The sequence below is a fragment of the Peromyscus californicus genome, unplaced genomic scaffold, assembly GCF_007827085.1.
Source record: "Peromyscus californicus insignis strain IS unplaced genomic scaffold, ASM782708v3 Scaffold_3__1_contigs__length_106647218, whole genome shotgun sequence".
Classification (NCBI taxonomy): Eukaryota; Metazoa; Chordata; class Mammalia; order Rodentia; family Cricetidae; genus Peromyscus; species Peromyscus californicus.
In genome coordinates this window covers 68,915,731-68,931,462 of record NW_026294551.1, presented here as the reverse complement: position 1 = coordinate 68,931,462, position 15,732 = coordinate 68,915,731, and the positions used below count along the sequence as shown (strand labels likewise).

Below are 15,732 nucleotides of genomic sequence, written 5' to 3'. Positions count from 1 at the left end.
TAGTTGTACTGCAGAGGTGATGTACATTTGACAATGTAAGCAAGCGTTTCTAAATTTAGTCCCAAACACAAAGGGTTTCAGGAGGTAATAATGCCAGTTAAGCATTCATCTGCCCGCTCAGTTTACTTTTCCTTGTTAAATCACCGCAATGGTTGCATGGGGAGGGGAAATGGCTATTTTTGAAGAATTGCGTATTCTACTTCAATTTTTGAAAATCAAGGAATTAAAATATTACTTTTTAAATATGCATAGATGTACCTTAACTGTAATTATATTTTAGTTTGCTTTGTTATAACAGCATGAACATCACATACAAAATGCACTTATGAAAATTTTTGTAAAAAATAAAGTTTTTTTTATTTCTCAAAATTGTTTATAATTTCTTTCTCTGTTATATGCTTCTATGATGCAATTCCCTCATGAGAATGTGTTTGATAATCATCAATATGGTGTGCTTGGTACCCAAGCATGAAGCTTTTGCATCAGCATATTCTGCATCACCTGTAAGTTTTCCCAAACTTTAAGTAGTGAGACATGATTAATTATGGACAGCTTAGGTGTACCCAAAGGCTTTCCTTTGTGCAGGCCTTTGCTGGAAACCTTGCTATTATCAACCATGTCCTGGATTTAAATCATTTTCAGTCTTCCAAAGAACAAATAACTTCAAAATTTTCCATCATGAAGATGGCCTTTAATATTTCCTCAATGTCATCTAACCAACCATAAACTAAGATATACTTCCTTCCTTCCTTTCTTCCTTCCTTCCTTCCTTCCTTCCTTCCTTCCTTCCTTCCTTCCTTCCTTCCTTCCTTGAGACAAGGTTTCTTTGTGTAGTGCTGGCTATAGACCAGGCTGACCTTGAACTCAAAGATCCACCTGCCTCTGCCTCCCAAGTGCTGGGATTAAAGGTGTGCGCATGCAGCTGCTGCTGCCGCCACCACCACCACCACCACCGCCATCACCACCACCACCAGCTGGCAAAAGATACAGTTTCTTAAAATGGTGCACGTCCAGTTTGTGCAGATTCTGCCTTCGAGTATTTGCTCTTATCTGCTCCTCTCCAGTCTCACAGCTATCTGTATTGTTTAAGCCACCCTTGTTGTTGGTTTGAAATAGTACAGTGCTTTCTTAAAACAGTCTTCATGGTCCCACTCCACTTTCCCAGATTTCGTCATGACATCTTCCTACATTGAAAATATCTGGTCATGACATTTCCTTCTCATTGTTTCTTTGAATGAAGTTCCGACTCCCTGCCTCAGTACACAAAGACTAGTGTGTCCTCTGGCACTTCCTCATGGAGCCTCAACTCCAGTCACACCAATGACTCTCCCTCTGCATCTATGCCTTGCCCTTTTTTTTAATCGCCCCCCCACCCCCAACTTCTGCCATTTTCCTTTGAAAACTCAGTTTTAGGACTGGAGAGATAGCTGAGTGGTTAAGAGTACTTAGTACTCTTACAGAGGGCTGGGAGTTGGTTCCAAGTACCCATATCATGGCTCACAATTCCAGTGCTCATCACTCCAGTTCCAGGGGATCTGATGCCCTGTTCTGGCCTCCACACTTTCCTGCATGCACATGGTACAAATAAAACTCACCCAGGCACAGGCATATTAATATTTAAACAAAACAAAGCAAAAGTAAGCTCCGAGCTTAAAAGCTTTCCAAGTGATTCATTGATTGATGGTCTCTTTGCTACATCCCCACCGGGACAGTTGCTTCTGGTTTTAGTTTCAGTGCAAAAATTGTAGCCTCCAGTAGCTGCTCAAGAAATGTCTGTTAAAGGGAAATCCCCTTGGCTATTCTTTGTATGTTTCACTGAATTATGACTGCAATATCTGAAGCTATCTTTTATCTATCTTTGTTATTTCTTCCATTCTTGTAATCTAAGCATGTCTAAACTAGCTTTCATTTAGATCCCTGACACCCACGGATGTCACTGTAAGCAAAGCCTTTCAAATAAAAACACACACACACACACACACACACACACACACACACACACACACACACACACACACACAAAGAGATTATTCCATAAGATTTTCTTTGGATTTCAAGAATTCCAAATTCCACAGACTGTTTAAAAAAAAAAAACTCATCAACATTTGAAACTTGTTTCCCCATGGAAATTCATGTCTCTGACTTTTCAAATCTAGTCTGACTCATCATATGTTGAACTTGAACATGGCCAGTGCTCTGGGTCTATGGTGGGAACAGTAAAACGGGCAAGTGGAAGAAGTTCAAATTAAGCCTCATTTGTGAATACTTGCACAGGCTGTTTGTATTTGGGGATGGAGAAGAGAGAGAGAGATGACTGAATTGAGATGCCTCTGCCTACCTCACTTTGTTGTGGGACACTTGATTCTTTTCCCTTAAAAATTATTTTATTTCAGCCAGGCGGTGGTGGTGCACACTTTTAATCCCAGAGCCAGGCGGATCTCTGTGAGTTCGGGGCCAGTCTGGTCTACAGAGCAAGATCCAGGATTGGCACCAAAACAACACAGAGAAACCTTATCTTGAAACATCCCCCCCAAATTATTTTATTTCATGAATAACGCTGGTCTGAACATAGCTGAGCTATGTTCTCGTGGTGTGCTTGAGCATCTTTTGTGTATATGCCCAAGAGTGGTATTGCTGGGTCTTGAAGTAGGTTGATTCTCAATTTTCTGAGATACTGCCATACTGATTTCTAGAGTGGCTGCACAAGATTACATTCCCACCAGGGATGGAGGAGTGTTCCCCTTTCTCCAAATCCTCTCCAACATAAGCTGTCATCGGTGTTTTGGATCTTAGCCATTCTGACAGGTGGAAGATGGTATCTCAGAGTCAGTTTGATTTGCATTTCTCTGATGGCCAAGGGTGTTGAACCATCCTTAAATGTCTTTTGGCCATTTGAGATTCTTCTGTTGAGAATTCTCCGTTTAGATCTGCACCCCATGTTTTAATTGGATTATTTGATATTTTGATGTCTCGTACTACTCCGGTGTAAGTCTGTGCACCACCTGTGTGCAGTGCCCAAGGAAGCCAAAAGAGGGCGTCCGATCCTCTGGAACTGGAGTTACAGCGGCGTGCTTTGAAGCAAACCCTGGTCTTCCAGGAGAATAAGCAGAGTTCTTATCCAGCAGCCTATCTCCAGTGCTTCTCTTTCTTTTTACAAGGTGATGCTAGGTGAAGCTGTAAACAGACCATTCTGTCTCCAGTCTTTTCCCTTCCCTTTACCGCTAAGGGCTCAAGCACCTCTCCTTACTCCTCTTGCCTCTTCCCCTCCCCATTAAGAGGGATGAAAGCAGGACCAGCTTGCTAGACAAATGCCCAGGCAGCTATGCCACCTGTGCCACCCACCTGCCTTCGTGAGTTTTCCTAGGACATGATTTCTTCAGCTGCAAAGTGTGTGATTGTGGTGCCTAGATGCCTCGATGCATGTGAAGGTAAGAGGGTAATTAAAAAAAAAACCTTTTTTCATTTTGTATATGAATGTCTGGTGCCCAGGAAAGCCAGAAGAGGGCATGGAACCCCCCCAAGACTGGAGTGATAGATATTTATGAGCATCCATATGGGTGCTGGGAATTGAACCTGGGTCCTCTGCAAGAGCAGCCAGAGCTCATAACCATTGAGCCACCTCTTCAGTCCCCAGAGAACACCTTTTATGAATTGGTTTTTTTTCCTTCTACTATGGGTTCTGGGAATGGAATTAAGTTGTCAATTTTGCATGAAAAGTGCTTTTAAAGGATTTTTAAAAATTTTATGTGTATGAGAGTTCTGTCTGTGTGTATGTATGTGTCCCACGGGAGCCAAAAGAAGGTATTAGATCTCCTGGAATTAGAGATATAGATTACTCTAATCCTCCATGTGAGTGCTGGGAAGTGAACCCAGGTCTTCTGCAATATCAGGAAGCACTCTTAGCCACTGAACCGTCTCTCTAGACCCCAAGACAAGTGCTTTTACCTGTTAAGGCATCTCATTGGTCCTAGTTCCTAAAAGTCTTTACTTGTTGGCACATGGGTGAATGCTTTCATTGGGGTAGGGGAAATGGGTCACTATCTCAGTAGAGTGCTTGCCTAGCATGCACCAGGCCTTGTGTTTGATTCCAGGCACCACATATAACTAGGCATGAGGGCACCTGCCAGTCATTCCAGCACTTAGGAGGTAGATCCAGGAAGATCAGAACTTTATGGTAATTCTTGGCTACACAGCAATTAGATACTAGCCTGGCCTTATATGAAACTGTATTTGGAGGAAAAAATGACCCTTAGGGATCTGGGCACGGTGGTGCATGCCTTTAGTCCCAGCACTGAGGAGGTAGAGGCAGGTGACCTACATTGTGAGTTCCAGGTGCGCCCCGGATAACCAACCCTGTCTCAAACAAACAGAAACCATTTAGGGAACAGGATCACCAAGCGCAGACAGGCTTCTGATTTAAGCTGGTTTTGCTTTCAGTGTTTTTTACATTTCCAGATCTAGTTGCTCCCAAGTTCCAGGGCTCCCACAAATCATTTAAGAACTGCAGTGGGTTGAAAGTCATTTTCACAAAAGTCCCTCAAAGCAATGAGAGGAGCCAAGAGACTTGGTATCTGATTGCATGTTATGGGTGTGACTCAGGAAAGAATGGTGAACTGTGATTACTGCTCAGAGTGCAGCATGACTGTGAGACCCTTGACTGAAGGACCCGATGTTAAGGTATTCAGCCAATACTCAAAGCACCAATATATCTAAGCAGGCAAGAATGCCCATAAAGATCCCACTGCTCTTTACAAAGTTACATTTTGATGAGTAATAGATTGCCATAAATGTTTCCATGAGCCGATTTTCAGTTGTGAAATTCAGTGTAATTTTATTATGAAAATTCAGTCTGTATTCACATACATACTATTGGAGTCTCAGGATGAGAGATGGCCCAGCTGGTAAAGTGCTTTCAACCCAAGCATGAGGACCTAAGTTCAGATCCCCTGCACCTACTTTAAAAAGCTGACAGGGCAGTGTGCATCTGTAAGCACCTTGCTGGAGAGGTAGAGACACAAAGATGCCTGGAGCTTGCCGGCTGGGCAGTCTAGTCAAATCAGCGAGCTCCAGGTTCACTAACAGACTGAATCTCCAAACACAACCAAAACAGTGGAGGTTAAGAAAGTCCTCTGGCCGGGCGGTGGTGGCGCACGCCTTCAATCCCAGCACTCGGGAGGCAGAGCCAGGCGGATCTCTGTGAGTTCGAGGCCAGCCTGGTCTCCAAAGCGAGTTCCAGGAAAGGCGCAAAGCTACACAGAGAAACCCTGTCTCGAAAAACCAAAAAAAAAAAAGAAAGTCCTCTGACCTCCACACACATGCATACTCATCTGCATAGGCACACGCACAACATTGAGGAGCCACAGAAAAGCCTTCAAGCTCTTCCTAATGTCCTCTCTACAGACTCCATTTCAGCAATGTCAAATGCTGCGTTTTTTTTTAAAGGAATAAAAGGTGGTTGCCACATGCTCAATATGCTTATCAGATGGAGCTATCTCTAACAAATCTGCCCCTTGTCTTCCTGCATTGACTAAGGCTAGGCTCCCATTCTCATTCCCTGAGCTCAGAGACCCAAAAACTCCAGAGCTAGTGTCCCATGCAGTGCTCAGAACAGCAAGGCATGAGTAACAGGTGTTGGGTCATTCTGACTAAAAGCAATGACCTGCTGGATGCCGGTACATGTGCGTGTGTGCGTGTGTGTGCGTGCGTGTGTGCGTGTGTGCGTGTGTGCGTGTGTGCGTGTGTGTGTGTGTGTGTGTGTGTGTGTGCGCGCGTGCATGCACGTGCATTTAAAATTTAAGGAGCTTGAGTCCAGAGGCAATCCTCATAGCCCAGGCTTGGCTTTGCCCTCAATAGGGCGTAGCCGGAGCTGTCCACCATCTTCCCAGAAGCCTTTGCGACTATAGAAAGTAGTACTGAGGCGGGCGGCTAGGGCAGGGCGTCGCTCTGTGGCTGGTCAGTTCCTCAAGAAGGCGATGGACAAGATGGGGCGTGTGGGGCCCTCCCGCTTGGGTGGAGTGGCCATGTGGCCTCGACGGGTCTATCCCCGCAAGAAGAGGGCTGGTGAGAGGCTCAACCTCACCCCGAAGCCGGACCTAGCCCTCCCGGGGAAGACAGAGGCGCCGCCGCCAGGTCGAATCAGCAGGCCTGGGTGGCGGGTGGGCCTCGGCCGGGGTTGAGTGGGGGCACGAGCAGCTCCCCTGAAACGTGGCACCCTCTCGCAGGTCTGAAGGGATTGCGGAAGATTGCTGAGAAAGAGGAATTGAACAGGCCCAGAGGCAGCAGCTCACAGCTGCCGAGGTGGGTCGCCTGGGATAACAGCCCTGAGCAACTTGGCATTGACAGGTTTTGAGTGTTGCTTCTGCTTAGTAGCCTCTCATTCGAGGAATCAAAGGAGAAAATGAATGCTCTGGTTCTGCTCTGAAAACACAGACCCAGAAATTTGGGGGGTGGGGGTGGGGTGCGCACACATTCTCGTATATGTCTTTTTCTCACATGTATGTGTGTGTTATGTTATATATGCATTTACAGATAGCACACACATATATATTTATGAATGACGGGAATCTCATGTAGCCCAGCCTGGCTTCAAATTCCCCATGTAGCAGAGATTGACCTTAACAGATTTCCCAAATCTGGGATTACAGATTTGTGTCATTATGCTTCGGTTTGAGGGCCTCTACCAACTGAGCTACAGCCCCCAGCCCAGACAGATTCGTTTCATTAATGGAAGGCTTGCCGAGTTACTTAAAAGTGAAACAAAACCTCTAAGGAAAGCAACTGTAGCATCATTCAGCTTTTGGTGCAAATCTCCTAGTCAGTTCTCCAAGACCTCCTTAAAGGGACTTTCAGATTTTAAACTACAAAAGGACATAGTCAAATCCCGATGCTGTAAACCTAACTGTTTTGTTTCTTTGCAGTCAGTTAAGTGTTACAGGAGAGGAAAGCCTGCAAGAAAATGATAGCCCTGGCAAAGAGACCCCAGATGAGAAGAAAGCTCTGTTGAGTGTATGTATGTTCCTCCTCTGCTTCTTACATACACGGAGGGTAGAGACAGGCAGTAGACACACCTCCGGATAAAAGAATGAAGTCATCTTTGTTCATAGATATCTAATAGTTTCTAGTATTTTTTTTTTTTTTTTTGGTTTTTCGAGACAGGGTTTCTCTGTGTAGCTTTGCGCCTTTCCTGGGACTCACTTGGTAGCCCAGGCTGGCCTCGAACTCACAGAGATCCACCTGGCTCTGCCTCCCGAGTGCTGGGATTAAAGGCATGCGCCACCACCGCCCGGCAGTTTCTAGTATTTTTATTACATTGTTATATGTGTCTTTGCCTAGGGAGCCCTTGGGCTTCTCACTTAAGTAGGTTCATAATTTTGTACTTCCATGTTTTTCATATCTCTTAGTGAGGAGTGGGGAAATGTTACTTATGAACGTTCTATTTTGTGTATTCAAATGTATAAAGTCATTTTCCTGTTTTCCACTTGACTTTGTCCATTAGCAACTAGAAACATGATTGATCACTAAGGATTCAGTATGCGACAGTGCATTCTAATATTCTTGTATTATAATCTAACTTTTTGAGACAGGACCTCACTCCATAGCCGAACCTAGCTATAAGCTCACTGTCCTTCCGCCTCAGCCCACCAGGCCTGTGTTTAGGAGATGGCACTTTCACTTATGACATTTAAAAAACGATTTTTTTTACATCATGTTTTCACAGTATGTGGTTAAGTATTTGGTGGAGATAATTTAAATATTCAAAATAGTATATAAAACTTTCTTCAAATTGCTGTATTTTTTTTCTGTGCTTTAAAAACATTTTATGACTTACGTATTACCATGTTATTAAGTAGTCTTAAAGTATTTATAATATTTTAGTGTCTTCATAGTGTTTTATCTAACAGATATACTAAAATGTGTATGACTATTTTCTGGAGATTGGGAGACCGAATTTCCAAGATTTTGCTTTTGTGGACATTGATAGACATACTTCTACAGGATTGTGTGTGCATTTTAGGTTGTTACTTAAGACAAATACTTTGCAGTAGGCCAGAGGGTGGATGTGTTTGACACTTTGTGATTCATGTTGGCAAACTGGCACACTCTAACTCAAAATGAAGAGAGATGAAAAGCTGCATGCTATTTTATTTTCCATTTCTTTGAATGCTAATGAAGTTGTACTTTTTTCTCATTATTGTCCATTTGTGTTTCTTCTGCTGTGAAATATCTCTTCATTATATACTGAAGATAGTTTTACACACACAGCAAATATTTTCATTGACTTATGAGTCTTTAATTTTATTATTTTAGACTTCTATATCATTTTTTCTTCTGATTTATTTTGCTCTTTATTTAAAGGTGGAGGAAAAGTCCTTCTTTCCTTCCTAGGTGATCAGAAAAATATTCACCTTCTCTTTACTATTTTATCTCATAATAGTGAGTTGATTATTGCTAGTTCCACATGTTTATTCATAGTAATTTAATATTTATTTTTGGATTTAATATTAAATAGCAGATATCTGTGCTCAATATTCTGATACACTCATTTTTCAAAACAAATCAAACATCAAAAAGTCAAATTAAAATAGCCATCTCACAATTTGTGCCATACCTTTCATTCTTATTCCACATAGGAGTCAGTGACTCATGACTTCGAGATTGACAGCTGTTCATCCGGCAGTGAACTCGTTTCAGGTAAGACTAACAGATAACAGCTCTTTGTCTTTTCTCCAAGCATATGCACTCATTTGTATCTCTTGACTTCTTATTTCAGTGGAAGAGAAGATGTCTCTCCCCTAGTCTAGCATGAATCCTTCTGACTGTGTTCTGTACCTCATTCTCCATGCTGACATGTTTACATCAGTAAATGTGGTTATAGTTGTGGCACATTACAAAAGAGAATGACTTGAATGTAATTAATTATGCCTAGCTAGAAATATTAGGAAATGCTTCCATGTGAGGGTGTCAATTGAATTGAGATCTGAAGGTGAATAGAAATCAGCTATGCAAAAAGATGGTAAAGAGAAATCCATACAAAAGAAACAGTATGTACAAAGGTCTTCCTGCAGGCCTTCCTGGCACCCAGAGCTGAAAGAGTCATGGTAGGGCACACTGCTGGACACCAGGACCAGAGCAAGTAAGCTCAGGACAGAGGCAGGTGCAGCTGACATGTGGATAGAATCATCCTCCTGCAACTTGGAGCTGAATCATGCCTTGAGGGGTGGACCTGCTAGTGTGGAACCAAGTTTTGGCCCTAGTGGGCCCGGAGTGACATAGAAATGCAATGGTGCCTCTTGATTCTGAGATGAGAGGATTTAAGAGAAAATCTGAAGTTTTGCTTCTTCTTTTTTTTGTTGTTTTTCGAGACAGGGTTTCTCTGTGTAGCTTTGGAGCCTTTCCTGGAACTCACTTGGTAGCCCAGGCTGGCCTTGAACTCACAGAGATCCCAAGCCAGATACCAGATTCTATGGAAACTGGGTTTGTAGATTTTCAAAATAGCTGTAGTCACCACATCACTTGTTGAAGTTGGTTTAATCAGTGGTGGTTGCTTTCAAAGAAGAGAATACTGTTGCTTTTAAATACTTGGCTTGTGAGAGAATATGCTGGTGTAGATGAAGATGACTGCCCTAGTTAGAGCTACTATTGCTGTGATGAAACAACATGACAAAACCAAGTTGGGAGAGGAAAGGACTTATTAGGAGTATGCTTTCCATCACTGTTCATCATTGAAGGAAGTCAGGACAGGAACTTAAATGAAATCCTTGAGGGTGGAGCTGATGCAGAGGCCATGAAAGAGTGCTGCTTACATGGCTTGCTCAGCCTGCTTAGCCTGCTTTCTTATAGAACTCAAGACTATCAGCCCAGGAATGGCCCCACCCACAATGGGCTGGACCCTCACACATCAGTCACTAATTAAGGAAATGCCTACAGGCCAATCTTATGGGGGCATTTTCTCAGTTGAGCTCCCTTTTCTGTGATGACTTTAGCATGTGTCAAGTTAACATAAAACATGAGTCTGCACATGTGCATTATACATACTCAAGAAGACACTTAATGACAGTATCTTTTTTGCTTTTTCAACCAGTATCACCATCTAATGAAAATTTCCGTGGTGACGATTATTGACAAAATTAAGACAATAGAATTGGCTTAAAACCTATAAGCAGCACTAAAAGAAAGGGCCCATGTTTTCTTCTAATGAGACCCTGAATAATTGACAGTGATGGTGACATAGGCTGCTCTTACTTAGACTTCTCAATGCACCTTCATTACTGGGCTCATTCATTCTTCAGACTGGAATTTTATTGTCTCCTACAAATAGAAAGTTTTACCTCAAAGACACTGACCTATAGATAATTTCTTCCCATGAGTTACCAGATTGTTAGGTCTTTCATAATATGATTGATTCCTTTGACAAGAAAGTTCACAGAGGCAAAATCAAAATCGATTTTGACATTAGTGCCAACATCTAGAAATATAAAGACTTGAAAGTATCTAGATTCATTGAGAAAACGCTTTAGCATGTCCTGCTGTTTGATGCATTTTTAATGGGATTTTCTTGACTTCTCATGTGCTGTGCACAAGAGCCATTGTTATTAATGTAAGTTATAAAACGTGTTTCTAAATCTTTTGGTAAAGAAGAAAATGCAGCATGTGTGTGGTACTGGCTAGCCTTCTCCAGCCCTTGCTCAGATCCATCAGAAAGAACATCTCAGTGTGATTGTTTAGCTGTCTGTACTTACAGCTCCTACCCCTAGCCTTTTCTATGATTCCACTTGCTGCAGATTCTTATGATGCCATTAAGGAATATGAGCAAAATGGGTTTCCTGAAGCAGAACTTCAGGAATTCCTAGAGGAATGTTGTGGCAAAGAGGAGTATCACAAAGAGTCATTTGGCTTTTCTGCTGTGTTGACTGTCTGAAGAGCAGAGGAACCAACTGCCACTTCATACTTGTTGGCTAAAGTCCTGTTAAGTACAGCTCTGTCTCACGCTTCCTTGTCTTGTAGCAGGGAAGAGACCCTAAATGGATTGGGCTAGCAGTGACAGGATTGTGGCTTGGGAAAGAGGCATGCTTGTAAGCTGGCTGGCCAGCACTGAAGTTCCAAAGTGACTACTTTTAGAATAATCTTACTGTGATTTCATTAGTTTTCTGTGTCTTTGGCTATTATCTCAGTTCCTACCCTTCTACTTCCTGGATTTTTAGATTTGGTGTCTTGCTTGATCATGTCCCAGAATTCTTGGGTGTTTATAGACACCCTTATGGTTTTCTTTCTCTGAGTATAGTATATCCTCAACCTCATCTTTGATATCTGATATTCTTTCTTGTGCTTGATCTAGTCTATTGATGATGCTTTTCACTGTGTTTTTAATGTAATGAATGAACTCTTTAATTTGCAGTGTTTCTGTTGTTTTTTCTTCAGAATTTCTGTTTCCTTGCTGAGTTTCTCTGTCATGTTAGTGAGTCTCTCACTCTTGTTGCTGGCTTTCTTATCTAGGCCCTGACTGCTTCATCATCTAGTCGTTGAATACTTCATGAATACTCTTTGAAGTTAAACATTTTTTTTTTTTTTTTTTTTCGAGTCAGGGTTTCTCTGTAGTTTTGCACCTTTCCTGGAACTCACTTTGTAGACCAGGCTGGCCTCGAACTCACAGAGATCCGCCTGGCTCTGCCTCCCGAGTGCTGGGATTAAAGGCATGCGCCACCACTGCCTGGCGAAGTTAAACATTTTAAAAGTAGGCTTTTGAGTTATTTGTTTAGCTTTTTGCCTAGTTCACTATCTCCGATTTTAGTTACTGAGGAGTTGTTAGCTTTTGAAGGTGCTGTATTGGCTTGTTCATTTTGTATGTGTTCTGTGTTGTTTGTGTGTCTGACACAATGGATGAGTCTTTCCAGTGTTGTTGGGTGGTTTTTTTTTTTTTGGTTTTGTTTGTTTTTTCCATATTCATTGTTCTGTTTCATTGGATCTTCTTCGTGGGTAGTCTTTTCCTAGGCTAACGATTCCCCACTATCATTGATAGGGGAGAAGCAGACAACTGTAACAGAAAAAATGATTTGACAACAAACCAGATACTAAAATGTAACAAAAAGCAATTGGATACTTTGCCTACATTCTCACTAAGAGGCTAGGAGACTGAAAAAATAAGCAAATAATTTAAAGTTAAACTTATTAATAATGAAAAGTAAAAAGAAGCCACACATGGTGGAGCACACTTTTAATCCCATCACTCAGGAGGCAGAGGTAGGATCACTGAGTTTCAGGACAGACTAGTCTACATAGTGAGTTCCAAGACAGTCAGGGCTGCATAGTAAGAGCCTGTCTCAAATTAAAAAAAAAAAATAGTAAAGAGGAAGTGGGGAGAGGGAAGTAAAATAGGAATGAGGACAAGCTATAAGGGTTGTATACTGTGTGTGCTTGTATTAGCCTTTTCAACTGGATAGTATCTGAGCTCACCTTTTCACCAGTGGATTGTGTGTAGTCTTTACTTAAGTGTGTTTGTGTCCCCAAGTTTGTATCCAGGTCGGCTCCTGTGTTCACATGGTTCTCAGGGTAGGGGTGTGTGTGTGTGTGTGTGTGTGTGTGTGTGTGTGTGTGTGTAATAGTGCTTAATTGTTCTGTTGTTGCTGGCAGAGCAGTCTGAGTTTCTCTAAGGATTGGCTTTCGATGTGGCCTTGTCACTTTTGCATTGTCTTCCTCTCAGATGTCTTTTATACTTTTTATTTTAAGGAAATGTCTCACTAAGTTGCCCAGGCTGGCCTTAGATTCTATAGCCCGGATAGATTTCCCTGCCTTAGCCTCCTGAGTAGGTAGAACTATAACCCTACTTCATGAAGCATGTACCAACATGCCTACCTTAGTGTTAGTTTCTTCGAGTATGGTGTACATTTTAAGTTTTTTTTATTTATTTGTATGTGTGTGAATGTGTCTACATGTATGTATATGTACCACATGTGTGCCTGGTACTCAAGGAGGCCAGGAGAATGTCTCAGATTCCTTGGAAATGGAGTTACAGATGGTTGTAAGTTTCTGTACAGGTGCTAGGACCAAATCCAGGTCATCTGCAAGAAAAGCAAGTGTTCTTAACTGCCAAGCCATCTCTTCAGCTCAAGTGTTGTTTTGTTTTTGGGGATGAAGGGCTTTTGTTGTGATAGGGATTGAGCCTAGGGATTCACACATGCTGGCAAGTATTCTACTGCAAAGTCACACACCCAACCTTTGTTTTGGTTTTACATATGCATATGGAGTTATTCTAACACAATTTGCTTAAAAGACAATCCTTTCTTCATTAAACTTCTTACATGTCTTCATAAAAATCAGTTGTGCACATACAGGTAAGTATTTCTGGGATGTCTATTCAGTCTTTTGTTCATCTGTTTTTCATTCTGTGTTATTTTTGTCTGTCCTTTTTTTGGATGGAATAACCGGATTCATCCTTTTTTTCTTCTTAGCTAGTGAATTACTTATATATAGAACTTGAATTTTTGAGCTAGAATTACAGCTGAATTGAATAAGGGGTAGGCCATAAAAGTACAACTTAGGGAAACAGTCAAAAAGGATTATAATGTGTTTATCAACATCAAAGCATTTATTTATCTAAGATTTAAATCAAAATTATTCATACTATTATGACTTTCTAATTGTGTGCGAAGTCAATGTTAAAATCTTGCTATATAACTACAGGCACATTTCTACAGATGTGCATTGTTGGGATTTCAATTTTGTTCTGTTTCCATTCAACTCTTTTTGTTTCACTTTATTTTGCAGGTCTGACTTCGGAGCATGATGTTTCCAGTTGGCCCCTGAGTTGTTCAGACACAGACTCGTATACAAGGACGACTGAAGAGAGTAGAAGTAGCTTCTCATCACCTGAGCTGTTCAGAGGCTCAGACTGTTTGGGTGAGAATATGATTGCCTCCTTAATTGGCTGTGCTGTAGAAGTGTTGCTTTGTCCATAAATCTTACAGTGAACACATTTGTACATAGTGAAGGTGAAGGCGTATTTGTTCTTTAAATATACATGCCATCTTGGTGCACTTCTATCTGTTTTCTTTTAATACATGTAGTTTTCTTACTCTTCAGTATATAACATGTGAAGTAGACCAAATCCCTGCTTGAGTTTTTTTCACAATTATTTACATTTATTATTTATTATAAATAGAACCTTTGGTTGATGGATGAAAGAGAACATAGGCTTTTCTCTACAACTCCCTGCAACAACAGAAAGTGCTCCTTTCTTTTCAAAAACAAACTCATAAAGACACATTGAATTGGAAAGAAGAAAGCATGAATCCTGAGCCAGACACAAAAAGACAAGTATTGTGTATTTTCTCTCATATGTTGAAACAAAACAGAAAAGTGACTTGAAAGTAGAAGAGGAGAATCTAGAGCAAGGGAGACCTAGTGGAGGAGGGAGAGAGGGAGGGCTTAAAAAGGGAGGGAAGCGTGACGACAGCACAGCACGTATGAACATGAACATGTCACATGTGTGTCTAACTGTACAAACTAATGTGGACTAATGTTTGTACAGTTATATACATATGTTTTATACAGTTATATGTTAATGTTTCTACAGTTTTATATATATATATGCACATTGATGTCATTTTTTAAGTGACAGTTGTGGTGACTGTTCCTTTCTACTCAAAGGGAGCCTCCTTTGAGACAGAGCCTTACTATGTAACCCAGGCTGGCCTTGAACTATACCTGAGTTCCCATCTCAACATCCCAAATGCTGGAATTCTCTGAAGATTTACCTTTTTGGATGTTTTCAATCAGAGGTATTATGGATTAGATGACTCTAGGATCTGTTAATAACAGGGATACTATGATGTTTTGATATGTTGATGTAAATTACTGACTCCTCTGTGGTAGTTTTTTTATTCTTTCTCTTTGGATTAGCTATGGAGCTTGCTTTGGGCAACAGGGTATCTGTGAACAAACATAATAAAGGCCTGAAAACGTTCTTAATTGGTTGAACTTATCCTTTTATGCTTTTACAACCATGAAAAAAATACATATCCTACTTAACTTCTATTACTGCTCTGAGACTTAAGAATGATAGGTAAAGATAAAATCAACTGTAGGTAACTTGAAAGCTGCACAGAGCTGTTCCAGTTGGTCTTCAGATCTGTCATCTGAAGCAGAACTACCCAGTCTACCCATAACACATAATAGAGAGTACATATGAGAAACCTATGGCTGATGTCATGTTCAATGGAAGAAAAAAACTTAAAGGATTTCCACTAAGATCAGTAACATGACTAAGTGTCCACTCTCTTCATTCCTATTCAATATATCACTTGATATCCTAGCTAAAGAAGTAAGACAAGAAAAGAAATAACAAGGATATGTCTAGGGAAGGAAGAAATTCAGTTATCCTTATTTGCAGATGATATGATTCCATAGGTATAAGACCCTAATGATTCTGCTAGAACATTCTTAGAACTGATAAACATTTTTGGTAAAGTAGCAAGATAGAAAATTAACATTAAAAATACCCCAGTAACCTCTCTGTATACCAAAGGCAAATAATCCGGGAAGCAATCCCATTCACAATATCCTTCCTCAAAATAAAATGCCTTAGAATAAACCTAACTAAGAAAGTGAAAGACCTCTACAATGAAAAGTTTAATACACTGAAGAAAGAAACTAAGAAAGATACCAGAAGGAGAGATCTCTCATACCCATGGATAGGAAGAATGAATATTGTAAAAATGTTCATCCTATCAAAAACAA

The 15,732-nt window shown here is 41.0% G+C and overlaps 1 protein-coding gene across 1 annotated transcript in view; it reads left to right on the top strand.

Annotated features, from left to right (window-relative positions):
- Positions 1-6,020: 6,020 nt before the first annotated feature.
- The window catches only part of Meikin (meiotic kinetochore factor), a 47,674-nt gene continuing 37,962 nt past the window's right edge, over positions 6,021-15,732 (top strand). Inside the window, exons 1-5 of the mRNA XM_052759944.1 lie at positions 6,021-6,129; positions 6,222-6,297; positions 6,918-7,005; positions 8,634-8,691; positions 13,762-13,893. Coding sequence (XP_052615904.1) covers positions 6,021-6,129; positions 6,222-6,297; positions 6,918-7,005; positions 8,634-8,691; positions 13,762-13,893 — 463 coding nt within the window. The remainder of the gene's footprint in view (positions 6,130-6,221; positions 6,298-6,917; positions 7,006-8,633; positions 8,692-13,761; positions 13,894-15,732) is intronic.